The following is a 16,054-nucleotide window of genomic DNA, read 5'->3' as shown; positions in this document are numbered from 1 at the left end:
TTTCAATACAGGATGGGAGTTGCCCTCCCCCTCCCTCAACAACAAATGAATGAAGCCCGCATACCTGTCTTCGGAGACCCCTTTTACACCCTCCTTACCCACCACGCCCACAAAAAACCATCAAAACGACGCATGTGGACCTTGCTATGAAAGGCATGAATAAAATCATTACCAATGAGAAAACAAGTAGAAGGAGCAGAAAGAGATAGTAGAGGGACACCGAGTGGAGGTGTGATAAGGACATAACAAGTAGCCTGTACCCACAACAGTACTTCCAATAGTTACTTTTCTAAGTATATATAAAGACGGAGGGTCGACATCAGTGCTATCAGTTACCTTCGTTCACTTCAACCAGTAACATCGTGTGACAACGATTTAAAGTGCATTCAGTGAAATCTGTCAGTGACACTACTCTAGATCGACATGCATTCCCTACAGGTAGGCCGCCTTCCCCTTCCACCATTATAATTCACACAATTTACACTTCATTTCACCACTAAGTTGATTTTTGCAAATTAAACAAACCTGATAGTTTTTTGTTCACAACTATTTTTGTTTACTGACTTTTTCTAATAATATGGACATACTATTAGTGTTTCGCCAACATACTGATTTTACTAACCTATTACCGTAAGAAATAAGTTGACAATCAATCTTCACTTCGTAAATTATCATTGTGGTGTAGTAAGTGACCTCCATGCATGCTAAATTGGAAACCTCAATAATAACTCTCTAACAATTTTCAGAAAAAATCAAATCAATGAATTTTTTAATGCTACCTTCGATAACTGATTTCATAATGAAAATATTTCTCCCCCTCTACCACCCACATTATCAAATATGTGACAATAAATATTAATTTCGGTATTATCAACCTCCAATAATTCCAGTTTCAATAATTTTAGATAGTAATTATTTTGATTTCAAGTTAAGCTTATTACCGAGTAATAAGAAGGACTGGTATTAAATAATAATCAGGTATTTAAAAACTGTTCAAGGGTTTTGCAAGCTACTCTACTACATTTCTATCATCAATTACCGATACTCTTATCAACTAATCAATACTACTATTTCTTATAATTGATCATACTATAACGACCCAATCAATCAAAAGCATATTCACAAATTTAAAATAGTTCTCCATGTATTCTCGATTTTTGTTTTTAGCAAATGAAATTTTTTCAAGATTATTCTGAGTAAGATTTTTACTGTAATACATTATTCATATTCCTATTACATTCATGTACGGTAAAAGATGTTCCCATAGATTCTGTGGGAATTCCTACTTTATATTCTCTATTGTAATCAATACATTCTTAAAGAAAGATTGAATTATTTTATTCTTATCCGTTTTTTCTGAACATTGCAAAACTGAACCTAAGCTGGGGAATTAAAGTTTATAAAAAATTTCTCTTGACAACGATTAAAACTTCATGAAAACTTGGACTATGATCTAAACGAGGCAAGGGAATCATGAAAAACAATGAGTGCTACAAAATTGACAGATGTGTATTTTACACTGGTCAATAATAGCGATATTTTATTATTTATTCACCCAATTAATTCTCCACGGTCAAAATTGAAGTTCAACCGGTTCCATTTTTTGAGATCACTACTGATTGGAACGCAGTTGTTTCACAAAAAGATTCATGATAGGTTATGCTTTTTTTCATAGGATATTATTATGATTGAGATGAGTGTTTGTGTCTCAGTGTGATGAGTGTTCAAAGTTCGATAAGCAAGAGCTAAATTCAACAAAACAAACATATGGTCAAGCACTGATAATTCGAAATCTCACTGAATAGAAAGAACAAAACCCGCCTCTTTTAATTGAACCTATAAGAAAAATTTTCCTGAGAAATGTTGTCTTATCCGGCAGTCACAAACCTTTCCAATTATATTTAATAAAGTATTTATGATTGTAATAGAGAATAGTAATTATTTGTATTTGGGAACATGTCAGTGGTAAATGAGACCAGCCAGTTTTATTCGAGAAGTTATCACTTCTAATTATTGGGAATGGTTAATTTGAATTGAATTTGAGAGAGTATTATTTCATATTGATAAAATTTGATTTGTAATTAAGAAAATGTTGTGATTCATACATCAAATTAATAGTTGTTGTTGTTCACAAATTGAAATACAGAATACAGGGCCACTTCTTGCTTTCCACTAAAATTTCTAGTGCTGCTAATAAGGTAGAACACATGACGCAAGTGGATAGTTTTCGCATTTTTAATTGACATCTCTAACATTTACTCAATAATAAATGGCTATTCCCAATTATTACATGTGATTACTTCTCAAATAAAATCAACTGTTCTTATTTACATCTGATATTTCCTCAATAACAATTGACTATTCTCAAATACAACTGATATCTTCTCTCAGACTAAATAAATTGATACTTTCTTAATACAATTGGAAAAGGTGTAGTAATATGCAATATGCAACAGATCAACATCAGCATGAGGTGTATCAAGTACCGCACCTTCTTGCATAATAAATCAGATTAATCAGAGAAGGAAAAGGAACAGCATCCATGATGTATGAGCAATTCCTTCAATGAAATCATAATTCCAATGAGGTACATGCAACTCGATATTCTTTAATCCTTTCATTCATCAATCAACCAGGATCAGATTTCTATTACTTCCGTACATCTTATTTCAAGTAATCCATAATCCTATGACCGATAACACTACTATTGGATTAGGAATCAATCAGAAACCGCGAAACCATGCATTAATACAATACAGGTGTATTGAAGTGATTCACCCATTCATGCAATCAATATGTAATAATGCGACTAACAACCATTAGCCTACTCCATTAGGACCTACAGTTTCCTTATTACAAGATCCAATGCATTTTGTGGTGAATAAGCATACACTTGATATCAATAACAAACATACGTTCTTATTTGATCAAGCATCTCTAAGAAAAATGTATTGTTTCTTAAATATAATATAGTGGATGAATTTTAAACTGATGACCAAGACACGTTTCCACTTATCTACAAATGAATTCAAGTATTAGCATACGCCATAAATTGGATTGGAATGTGAACAATAGGAGCAATCATCCACTCTATTATAATTTGGAAACAGAAGTTACATCTACTAAACCAACAATTTGGGTACGAACAGAACAGTCACATTGATTATTAGATTTCAGTAGATCATATTCGCAATCGAGTTCTCGATCTGTTCGCGTCTGTAGAAAGGCATACAGAGATGAAGACAACGGCCATAATCTAGTGGGAGTTGAAGACATGTATTTATAAAGGTTCAAGAAATTGAAATAATAAACTTGAAGATGATTTAATTGAAAGATAATGAACTTTTACATAAATTAAAATATAAACGAATAAGAAAAACTGCTACCTACTTAGTAAAGACGTAAAGAGTACTCATCGTTCATTTTTGCAAGAAAAAAGTTTCCTGACAACATTTGATACCTTGTTATGAAGATTTCACATATTTTGCAGCAGTTATAACAAATTTTGACTAAAAGTTATAGTAAGAAAAGCCTTGATAGGTTTCTGTCACTTTATAAGGTTTTCGAAAGTACAGTACAATTTGGAGCACAGTAACAAGATACCAAGAGATTCATCTGTATGGAGTGAATATTCTTCTTCTTTTTGGGCGACTACCTAAGTCCCCCTAAGACCCTAGGATCTAAGTTGCTGTTTACAACAAGCTAGCCAATCAGCTAAGATTGATAGTTTTCCTCAAACTGATAGTTTGATGTAATTGTGTTAGCTCATAGATCGTAGCCGATCTAATATCCTAATATAGCAATAATTGTGTAATATTTGTCTGATCAGTACCTGAGAGTGCATTATTTAATTGGGCGGCCAATTAAAACCCAACGACAAATACCGCAGCGTGTGCCACCTGTCAGTTGATCTAGTTACCCGGCATACTACAACTGTAAGCATAACCAGTCACTTGAATTACGGTCAGTAATGTACTCAAACATCTATAGGCCTAAGATACCGCATTTTTCGACCACTTGTGACAAAGTTGCTGGTAATCAGCAACACTCCAACACACATAGTTGCTTCCTCATTGTTTGCATTACAAAGGTTCGTAAGACTCTATTACTGCGTTAAATACGAATCAATGCCCCAAATACAAGTAAACCAACTTCTACAAAACCATATTTGCTTCTAAACAATGTTCTCTTCTCAATGATACTACATTGTTTCTCAATTAAAAAACTGTTGTCCCTATTCAATTACTGCGTTGGGACACCTTGTGGTCTCAAATACCAGTAATTCAATTTAATTTCTACATACCATCTTTGCTTTCAAACAACGATTAAAATCACTTAATTGTACGATATTATTTCCTCAAGATAAAAACACAGTATTGTGCCTACACGTGACAAGCATGGAGCAAAGTTGTGTATAACTGAGTCATACTCAAGTAGGAGAAGACAACATAGGGTGTTTTAATCTCGTCATGGAACAATTTTCCAGAACATATCTGAGAATAGTGTTAAGATAATTAACAATCTCTATCAGAACTTGCTCATTGAACAAGGTGAGGCTTGGAAGTACCAGTGTATGAACGTCCCAAATACAAGTGTAATCAACGAACCATCTTCGCGATTCAACAACAAATAAAGACTTCTGATATAGTACTGCAATACTATTTCTAGTAGTACGATTGTTTCTTGATACCAAATTTAGTTAATTAGCTGTTTGGAAGCTAATGTCAATTGGTAAGGACGCCTAACATGTTCTTCACTGCAACACTAAATTGATCAGACTACCAATTAAAATGTCTAGACTTGGTGACAGTTGAGAGGAAAAGATACTTGGTGACAAGCAAACAGGAAGAAGACCAGTGATCATCCATAAACCATAGAACCACTCCGAACATCTTTAAAGGATAATAGCTTATAAGCCAGTAACACGATACTTGGAACCAAATATGGTATTTTCAGGAATATCTTATACTCCCTTTACCGTTTAACTATATTTGAGCAAACAGCACCTTCATTTTTCATCAGATTTTAGGATTATAAGGAAGGTTCTAAATAACAATAATGGCTGTTTGATTTGAAGCAAAACAGAAAAATCACTCAAAAAAGTTATGATAAAAGATTCTATGTTGCCGTCTATGGGATCAATTCTTAGGTTCCACTCTTTTGATACCCTTTTAATAACTTACTAATAAGGCTTAAATCATAGGACACCTCTTCCCTTAGGAGTATTCAATTTTTTCTCATGGAAATTCCTGATACCTACTTATATTTTTCCAAGTGAAATATATGATCAAAAAAATTCTGTATTGATATATGAAAATTCTTGATAATTATCTTTACATGGATGATAATTGAAAATTCAACATGGATATCTCTTAGGAATCTCTGATACCTACTTATATTTTTCCAAGTAAAATATAATTATTAACAAAGGAAATCCTGTATATTCCTTGTTCATTATCAATAAGATGATAATTGAAATGTTAGTTTTTTTATTATCAAGCCGTCTCTTAAACAATGATCATCAACACAATGAATGAAATATTCATTCCTCATTGAACCAATCAATGAAGATGGATGTAACTTGTAGTGATATTTTTCTTTTTTTTGTAGATTGTGTTCGGCGTAGCCGTGATGGCCGTAGCCTGCGCCGCCGTTGAGTACCACGCACCGGTGATCGCCTACCACCACGCCGAGCCCGAGCACTACGCTCCCGCCAAGTACTCGTTCGAGTACGCCGTCAAGGACGAGCACACCGGAGACATCAAGAGCCAGCACGAGGTGAGGGAGGGCGACTCGGTCAAGGGATACTACACCCTCGTGCAGCCCGACGGCAAGAAGAGGATCGTCGAATACACCTCCGAGCACAAGGACGGATTCAACGCCATTGTCCACTACGAGGGAGAAGCCAAGGCTTATGCCCCAGCCCCCAAATACGCCCCCGCCCCTGTCTACAAATACGTTGCACCAGCCCCAGTCTACAAGTATGTAGCTCCCGCTCCAGTCTACAAGTACTCCGCACCTGCCCCCGTCTACAAATACTCTGCCCCCAGCTACTCCGCCCCCAAACACGCCGCTTACACCACCACCTCTTTCCACACACCCCATTTCTCCTACAAGTTCTAAGTCAACAGATCTCCCTAACCATGCACGGTATATAGCAGTAGGTACCAATGAATACTCGAGTTAATGACATTCATTGTATTCGAACAGCACAAGAAACCACGCCTTCTACAACTGATCCAATACAAAAGTGTCATCATCTTAGATACCTGTAAGTTCTTTCAAATATCAATCTTGATCTTCAGGGAAGATCTTCTATAAACCGTGCGTTCACCATCGCCATATATTTGTAAATACTCACAAACGGTTCGAGTCACCAAACGATGAATCATTACCAAATTATTGTCACTGCGTGTGTTCAAAGTTGATATGAATGTTGTGTATGATTGAATGATTTTGTATTTTTCTAATAAAATGAATTTTCTTATGTGGAAGAATATGTCTTTCATCAACCTTATTACGTGATTGTCTTTCAAGTTGAAGCTACTATCATTACAAATTACGAGTATTTTTTTTTGTGAAATTAGCAACACAGCTAGATTTTATAAGATTATATTATTGTAATTCTAATTAATAAATCACTCAAAATGATGTAGATATCAGCGACTTTAATCAGCCAAGTGATGAGTGACACCAGGTATCTTAGTTCAATCAACTATGCTTCAAGTATTCACTTGGAGAAATTCAATACTAAGAACAGTTCTCATAGAAAGATAGATGATGTTCAAGTTCCATCAAAATAAGTGAAAATTGAGAATATCGATCAAGAAAATGAAATATGAAGCTCAATTAAACTTTAGAAAGTTTTCTGGAAACAATACCAATTACACTCAAATTAGCCACGTGAACAAATATTTTTGGGAATTCCGATAATATAAATTATTATACTAATGATAATAATGATTATACTTACTCATCTAGTGATCTAACACACGTGAAAGATGATTGTAGTAATTACCTGCAAAGGAAACTCAGCATTAGTAACAGTATGTTATAAGTAGCAAAAAAACTTCACTCACATGGGCTACTTTTCATAACAAATTATTAAAAACAATATAGAAATCTTGTAGTAAACTTTATTTTTTAAAAAGAAAGAAAGAAAGTAGCATTCAGTATGTTTTGAAGCACTCATATTTAACGAAAACATCATATTTAATATTTGTGAACCGGTGAATGCAACTCATTCACATTCCCAACGTTCATACACAAGTTCAGCGGCATTCTGATGAATTTCAGTTTGTTGATCAACAATATCTTCTATTTGTTACCATTTAAACGTATGATTCGAAATCCCTCTAGGCGTAATTTTGTGCTCTACAATCCGACACCAGGTAGAACACTCTATCTCATATAGATTTCCAGGTACGCCTGATTACTCCATGTAATAAAGCTCTCATTTCAAACCTTCGCGAAATCGGACGGATCAAACATTTTACAAAGTTTTTACACTCATTTTCACCACATGTAACACGTTCAATTTGGACTTTTGAGGCCCAAGGCTACCTCTAGATTTAAATCTGTTTCGATTGGCGGTTGATTGAGACTGATCTTTTCCACGCAAGCTATGTTGTCCTTCCACAAACGAGACGACGGTCCACGTGAAGACAGGGCAGAAATCTTTGGGAAAGAAAAATGCATGTTTGAAATATTCCCAAATACCAGTGTATTTTCCATCGCTAACGGAAATACAGTTCCGTGAGAATAGCTCAACCCTGCATAAAATTGGAGTCTTCCCGGACGCAAGTTTGCAATATATTAAAGTGAGAAAATTATTTTTCAACAGAGAAATAGATTTCTCACAATAAAAATGTATACAAAAAATCATCTACAAGATCACTAAAGTCTCATTGACAGAGTTCTAATTCTACACTTTTCAAATAAACCCATAATAAATTTACCTCGATGGAAACACAAACTCATAATATTTATTTCTTATCAATATTACCACCATAACACACCTATTGTTTAGCTTCAACCATCATCACCAACTTCATTGTCCTCTCATTGAAATTTCACACTATGAACTTGTATAGTTCATAAGATCATGTTCTATGAGAATCAGCCGTTAGGTGCAGTTCATTTCATAGAGATTTCAGCATTTCCTAGTTGAGAGGCGCACATAATGACACCTCAAGGATCAAAATTTCAAATTTCAAAAACTTTTGACACTGTAATCGGATCTCTTTTACTACAGCTCATTGACTTTAATGTTCTAATTAGTACTTTGATGATTACAGTACTTGACTCGGCTCGTCAAGGCGGTTCAAAATCATGTCATGTCAAATCAAAATCATAAGTCAAATTCGGTCGAAAAATGGAAAAGTCATCCTTGAGAGAACTTAACCAGTATTTCAATACACGAAAAAATTAGTCTACCAATTTATGTGTTAAAAATTGATTTTTTCCTTCATTATTTACACATTTGAAAAAATTGTAACTCAGTACTCATTGAAGATAGAAATTTACGAATGTCATTCGATTTTAAATTTCAAAATCTAAAAAAAGGCGAGAGTGAATTTTTCTGTCCGATTTGGCGGAAATACCTGTAAACTGGAAAATGAACCGAAAATCACCATATATCCAGCACAAGGAAATTTTGCATGGAGAAATTGGTTCTGGACTTCTCTTATGTATCCAAGAAATATATTAAAAAATTAGAACTACAATATATATTGCAAGTACCAACGTATTTAGTGACTGGACTAATGATAACACAAGACTGTTCAGAAGTACTAACTATAACACTTCAAAAATAGAACAGGTAGAATTATTGAAAACAATTCCAATACATTAGTACTGACTTATCCAGAAGGAATCATAAATAGCATATTATGAGATGGATATGTCAATGATGGGATGGATTTGGAGAATAGTTCCAGTAGATCGGTTTGTACTTCAAAGACCTGTTTCTATTTTTGAATTTTGATTAAATAGCTTGCAACGCTGTACATCATTTCAATAATGTACATTAGGTGTAATCATGTCTTGTGAAAAATATTTTGAATTTTATTTCCTAGAGGATAGGAATATAAATTATATAGGTTGAGTAGTCTCAAATCTAGAATTCAACAATAATTTCTAATTAACACATTCACAAATCAATCAATGATCGGAAAAGTACATTTAGAAACTCTGAAAGCATTCCTCTCTCTCCTTTGTTTTGATGGAAAATATTCCTGAAAATATTTGGGTTTTGAAATCCAGCAATGTGAGTTCAATGTCTAGTTGAACAACATATCAGCTAGGAAGTAAATATTGTAACGCTCCTTGGGGGGTCCTGGTTTTTTACTTGAGCAATGCCCCAGATGGAGACGTCACACATGTATAAAATCTTACACTGAGTCCTCGGTGTTGTAACCTCAAACTTATAAGTGTGTGAATGAAAACTATAGAACACCAGGCTGAGAGATTCAGTATAAGATTCAATATAATAGTCCAAATCGCGGGAGGCATAAACTCTTGCACACCCTTGATTTGTTTAATGACTAACTGTGTGAGAATAATATTTTCTGCAAGTGTAAGTTGTAGTGTAGCAATTGCTAGACACTAGATTCAGAGGCCTTAAATTACTAGTAGTTCTGCGAACAGTAGACGTCGCTCATGAATACAACTTTCAATCTAATGAGAAGGGCCAGTACAGTATATTGTGAAGATTTAGCCATGATTGTCATCTATTATTTTCTCCATTGAAAGTGCCAGAGACACTGTTTCCAGGAACACCGGACTTATCAAGGACTACCTTCATATCAAATACATACCTTTTAAATGAAAAAGACTAAGTAATTGTCAAAAAAACACAGATTTATGGATACTCAGAAAGACCGGTTTCGGTCATTATCAGAGTTTATCAGAGATTGACAATGGTGTAATTACCGAAACCGGTATTTCTAAGTAACAATAAATCTGTAGTTTTTTTGACAATTTCTTTATACCTTTACATACAATTTTTTCTCTACAACTGCAGTAATTGGACTCTGATACAATAAAGATTTTTTTAAATAATTCATCCAATTAATTTGTTAAATCAATTTGATAATAATAATAAGATGCTTCAATTTAATTATTCTATCTAATCATAATAACAGGGACAGTTTATCTCTTAGTACTCTTCAACATATTTTTTTCTCTGTATTATAAACATTTATCAAGTTTTTATATAATTTTAGCTAGGCTCTAAGCTACTCTTTCTTTATTTTCAGTGTGATGGTGCCTCAACACGTTTTTTCAAATGAGGTTACCTAACCACTTTATATTATTGTTTTGTAATGTTTTGTGTATTATTTATTATTGTAAATTGTAAAGTGTGTCAATAAATGAAAATGAAATGAAATAATTTATTTTATAATGATATATTATTAGAATAAGATAAAACAATATTAGTATTATCTGCAAAAAAAATCTGGCAGGAACAAGTTTGAACCTGGGTCCCACAGTGTGACAGACCACAGTTTAACCAACTCGACCACCATGTGCTCCTAACAATAGATGCGAAAAAGTATGGGAATGAATTATTGCTGTATCTTCAAACACACATCCTTTCTGGATTGAGGTTAGTTCGCGGTTTTTTAAATATTACAGAATAACCAGAAGTCTTATCAAAAATCGTTGCATATACGTTTCTGCGCCTTGTTTCAAAAAAACTTGCATACCAAATTTCATCCAATTCGGACAATAACTGCGACTGTAACTGCGGTACAAACAAACAGACAAAAGCCGATCGAGTCAAAACTAAGACCTCAGCTTCGCTTCGGTCAATTACCTGTATTGAAGACAGTATACAAAATCAAACAGGTCGAGCAGGGAACTTGATGCATATAATTTGCGGGATTGCGCCACTAATAAATTCTGAAGGTCTACGATGAACCAAATGCCTTTGATAAATCAAAGTTTTTCTATTTGTATATTATCAAGCTATCAAAATGAAAAAGTTTTCTTAAGCTGCGTATACACCAAAGTTATTGACCGAGCAAAGTGAGGTCTAAGATTCAAGTCGACGGTTTGGCATTTCTCTTAATGTTTAAATGTTTTTATGTTGCGCATTCACGGCGAAACGCGGTAATAGATTTTCATGAAATTTGACAGGTATGTTCCTTTTTAAATTGTGCGTCGACGTATATACAAGGTTTTTGGAAATTTTGCATTTTGAGGATAATATAAAAGGAAAAAGGAGCCTCCTTCATACGCCAATATTGCCGTAAAAATCAGACTATAGAATTATTCATCATAAATCAGCTGTCTAGTGGACTATAATACTACCCGTTCAAAAACTTCGAACATCTTGAAAATGTATCTTTCCATTAACGTTAGTAGACAGTTGACAATAATACTACCCGTTCAAAAACATCGAACTTCTTGAAAATTGTATCTTTCCATCAACGTTGTAGACAGTTGCAGCCAGACCTGATAACAGCGCTCACACTCACATTCCGGGATGACACGTCACGGTACAATATAGGACAGAACGCTCTATGTTTATTTAGGATTTTTTCTAGACATTTTTAATTGATAAATTATTTATTAATTTTTGAGAAAACATAACAACAAGTCAATGCAACTCACTGAGCGCGAGGTCTACTGTTCACAGAACTACTAGTAACATTATTTATTACACCTTTTTGGTGTTATTTATCTGACTTATGATTGGCCTGAACGGGTCACAGAGATTTTTACATTAGTCCATGCGGTTGATTCTTATATATAATATCAACACTTCATACAAGAGATTCTTATTACAATCACAAATAACAAAAAAATGAATGTTACTATTCCTATCAGTGATAATGCTGATCATAATGTATCATGATCTTGCTCACTTTTATAATATTTAGCATGTTGTACATTTCCATTAATAAATTATTTTAACAATAATAAATATATATATTTTTTGAAACTCTTATCCTTTTTACAATAATTATTGGTTTTAGAAGTAATTATATCATTGTTTTGAAACATAAGGTCAGTAGTAAAGAGAATTCATTTTAACTAATTTCTTGACTGCATTCAAAACAGCTGTTCACTAACGTAAACAAAGTTGTCACCTCTAAATTTGATGGTTGACTATAAACAATTTATAAATTTTTTGTAATCTATATAATAAGAGAGAGAGTAGGGTTGTGTTTGTTCGTGTGTTCGTTTGTTCGCATCAAAACATGTCAACTTGTGGATTGCATACCAGAAAAACGGGAATGATTTAGATATCCAAATTTTGCACATAGATTCTGAAAATATCAATCTCGTGCACCTGGAAGCCCAAATTTTAATTTCCCTTCTAGATTTTTCAGTATTAATATTTAAATTTCATTAATGGTACATTAGATTTCATTAAAAAATCACCAAAACATATGGTCGAAATTAAAAAAGGAACATCTGTTTCTATATTGTTTTCTAACTGAAAAAACATAGTTTTGATGTAATGTTTAGGTCTACACGTGGCATGGATTATTAATTTTTCAGCTAGAACATTTTTTGAGACAAAATGCTAAATAAACGTCTACAGTTTCATCAATGCTGTATCGGCAATATGAAAACGCATGCAGTTAATATGTCTTTGTATGAAGGTGTTGTTATTTACATAAAGAAATGATATTCTTCCATTTTTATTTAATTGAAATTTCAAAATTATTCGAGTCCTGATAGAATGACTGACTTACTGTACAGTCAGTCAAGAATTTTAATATTTGAATGAGGGGTATTTTGGCAAGCTGAGCAAAAAAATAAGGTCATATGCACCTTTTCGTTATATCTTCAAGTGAAAAATGAGTTTTGTGGGTTGTCAAAACTCCCTCTGAAAGAGAAACTATTCAACCTAGTTCTATCTTTTAGTAAAATAACAATGATCATCCACCCATGTATCATCTTCTATACTATAATAAAGGAAAGAACTGGATTATAAATGTAGCCTATACAGGTGTAAAGTATAGGTAAATTATGTTTGACGCATTATCACGTCAGAACTACTGGACTGATTAATTTGAAATTTTGCATATAGATTCTTGCTTGCTTAACCGAGGGTGGTTATAGACCAATTTTAAATTCTTCAAGATTTGATTACATCAAATTTTCAGTTTGTCAAGTTTTCAATTATTTGTCATGCTTCCAGTTTGTATGGAAGGAGCAGAAGATTTCTCTTAAAAGGGAAATTAGAAGATTTCTTCTAGATTTCATTACGTCAAGTTTTAAGAAAGACCCTTCCGAAGCACGGGTTACCTGCTAGTAAATTATGATTTTCAATAAAGAATTCTTCCAAATATGCCGTATAGAAAGGTGCTCTTATCTCAGTCTCAGCTGATGATAAGTATAATCTTTATTGCTATCAGGTAACAGTACATTTGATACTCTTCCTAGCCTTTGACAATAATAATACCTTTTATTTATTCGATTTATTTTATTTTATGGTCTCAATAAATTTAAAATGTCACAATATATAGGGTGATTCATAATTATGGTATAATAATTTAATACGTGATAGTAGAGGTAAAAATAAGGAGAAAAGTTCTTATAAACAATCATATATTCCATAAACGCTTCATTGGCGAGCTATACAGAGTGAAAGATTTCGCCCGGAATTAAATTACTCTGGTGAAATACACCGATGCTGAATTGTTTGGGGATTAGTTTTTGAAAAAATTATGCTGGATTCATATAGAAAAATATCTGAAAAATTGAATAAAACTAGTCTGGAAGCTGTAGTATGAGTATTTTTTGAGAAAAATGTTGAAATATGCAAAAAATCCAAGTAGAAAAACACAGACTTCTACGTTTGATGCCCAATAACTTTCTTCAATGACCAGTAAACAAATAATTTTTCGCAATGAAAATTGTAGAGAATTTAATTCTGAAAAGAATTATGTAAGATGTGTAAACTAAATTTGAATAAAATGTATTCTTATGTAGTACATTACACCACAAAAATTTGCTGTTTTATGAGGAGAGGACTAATAACTCATAGGTTGTAACTGATTGCAAATAAAATATTCGGTTTTTTATGAAAAGTTTTATTTTTATATGAAAGTAACATATCTAAATGACATTGAACTTATACCAAAAGACTAAAGAATGATGTTCAATGTGACCTCCGTTGTTCTGAATGCATATGTTCAGCGTCTTCTCATCGATTGTCGGACACGTTCAAATATTCCAGGAGTCTGCTTTATCATTTCTATTCCGTTCAAAATCCTTGATCGGAATTCTTCAATGGTATCAATCGGAGTATTGTATACTGAGGTTTTCAAGTGTCCCCAAAGATAAAAATCCAAAGGATTTAAGTCTGGTGACCAAGCTGGCCATGGTACTGGCCCACCTCGGCCTATCCATTGATTTGGAAAGCTGTGATTCAGGTGCTCACGAACAGCAACACTGTAGTGTGCTGGAGCTCCATCATGCATAAACCAAATGTTTTGGCGCAACTGAACAGGTACATCTTCAAGTAAGATAAATAGCTCCTCTCTCAAAAAGTTCAAGTAGATTATGCCATTAAGCCTGGGAGGAAGCTCGAGCAGAAGTAGATGATCTACTATGATTCCTGCCCAAATGTTTACTGAAAACTGATGTTGTGGACGATTAGGATTGATGGCATGAGGATTCTCATCTGCCCAAATATGTTGGTTGTGGACGTTAATGATAGCTGTTCTTGTAAAGTGTGCCTCGTCGGTTAATAAAAAGGTTGTTAAAAAGTTTGGGTTAACAAGTTTTACTAAAAACCATCGGCAAATACCAGCACGGGGAATACAGTCTCGTGGCAATAGAGTATGAACTTTCTGGATGTGTTATGGATGTAATTGTTGCTCTTTCAGTATCCTTCAAATAATAGATTGATTGGCATTAAACTGCACTGACAATTCTCTTCTCTGGATGTTCATAAATTTCATTAAGAACTTGTTCTTCTAACTGAACAGTCATAGTGGATCGTGGTGTGCCTGCATAAATGTGCTCTTTGGATATCAAAGAGCCTGTTTCAGATAGACGTTCATGAATAGTGGCAAAAATCCTTGAGCTTGGACATACTCGGTTAGGAAAGTTCTCTTGATACAAACGTCTTGCTTCAGTACTATTACAATTACAGTGTCCCATCCCATACATTAAATGCATGTCAGCTAATTCGGAGTATGAATAATGTCTAAAATTTCCTGCCATTTTTTAAAAAGTTAACACTTAACACAAAAGCAAAGTGGAATGGTTACAAGTGACTGGTTAATAGATTAAACAAAAAACACAGAACGGTGACAGTAGGCCTAACTGAAAGTTTGTTGTTTTGTTCAACAGTGAGCTAAAATAATTCTAAAAATAATTTTCAGCTGATAATTTCTTTTATATATTTTCTTATTTGAAACAAAATAAATAAGCTGTAATTAAAATCCATGTTTCATTTGCAATCAGCTACAACCTATGAGTTATTAGTTCTCTCCTCATAAAACAGCAAATTTTTGTGGTGTAATGTACTACATAAGAATACATTTTATTCAAATTTAGTTCACACATCTTACATAATTCTTTTCAGAATTAAATTCTCTACAATTTTTATTGCGAAAAATTATTTGTTTACTGGTCATTAAAGAAAGTTATTGGGCATCAAACGTAGAAGTCTGTGTTTTTCTACTTAGATTTTTTGCATATTTCAACTTTTTTTCTCAAAAACTACTCACACTACAGCTTCTAGACTAGTTTTATTCAATTTTTCAGATATTTTTCAATATGAATCCAACATAATTTTTTCAAAAACTAGTCCCCCCCAAACAATTCAGCATCGATGTATTTCACCAGAGGAACTGAATTCCTCTGTTTATAAGTACTTTTCTTCTTGTTTTTACCTCTACTATCACGTATTAAATTATTTTACCATAATTATGAATCACCCTGTATATAGTGAGATTGGAAGGATAAAAGCTGGGAAAAGGAACGGTATAATATCATCAGATTTCCGAATATTATCAATAGAATAATGGAAAGATCACCATCAAACTTCATTTGCATTATTTTTTCATCTATTATAATAAAT

The 16,054-nt window shown here is 33.4% G+C and overlaps 1 protein-coding gene across 1 annotated transcript in view; it reads left to right on the top strand.

Moving 5' to 3' along the window:
- The first annotated feature begins 283 nt into the window (after window positions 1–283).
- Window positions 284–16,054, top strand: part of LOC111046236 (cuticle protein) — a 29,705-nt gene continuing 13,934 nt past the window's right edge. Inside the window, exons 1-3 of the mRNA XM_039431897.1 lie at window positions 284–438; window positions 5,611–6,120; window positions 6,211–6,271. Coding sequence (XP_039287831.1) covers window positions 424–438; window positions 5,611–6,120; window positions 6,211–6,271 — 586 coding nt within the window. The 5' untranslated portion in view covers window positions 284–423. The remainder of the gene's footprint in view (window positions 439–5,610; window positions 6,121–6,210; window positions 6,272–16,054) is intronic.

The sequence above is a fragment of the Nilaparvata lugens genome, chromosome 7 (genome assembly GCF_014356525.2).
Source record: "Nilaparvata lugens isolate BPH chromosome 7, ASM1435652v1, whole genome shotgun sequence".
Lineage (NCBI taxonomy): Eukaryota > Metazoa > Arthropoda > Insecta > Hemiptera > Delphacidae > Nilaparvata > Nilaparvata lugens.
The sequence above is the reverse complement of the archived record's forward strand: the minus strand, read 5'-3'. Positions and strand labels throughout refer to the sequence as shown.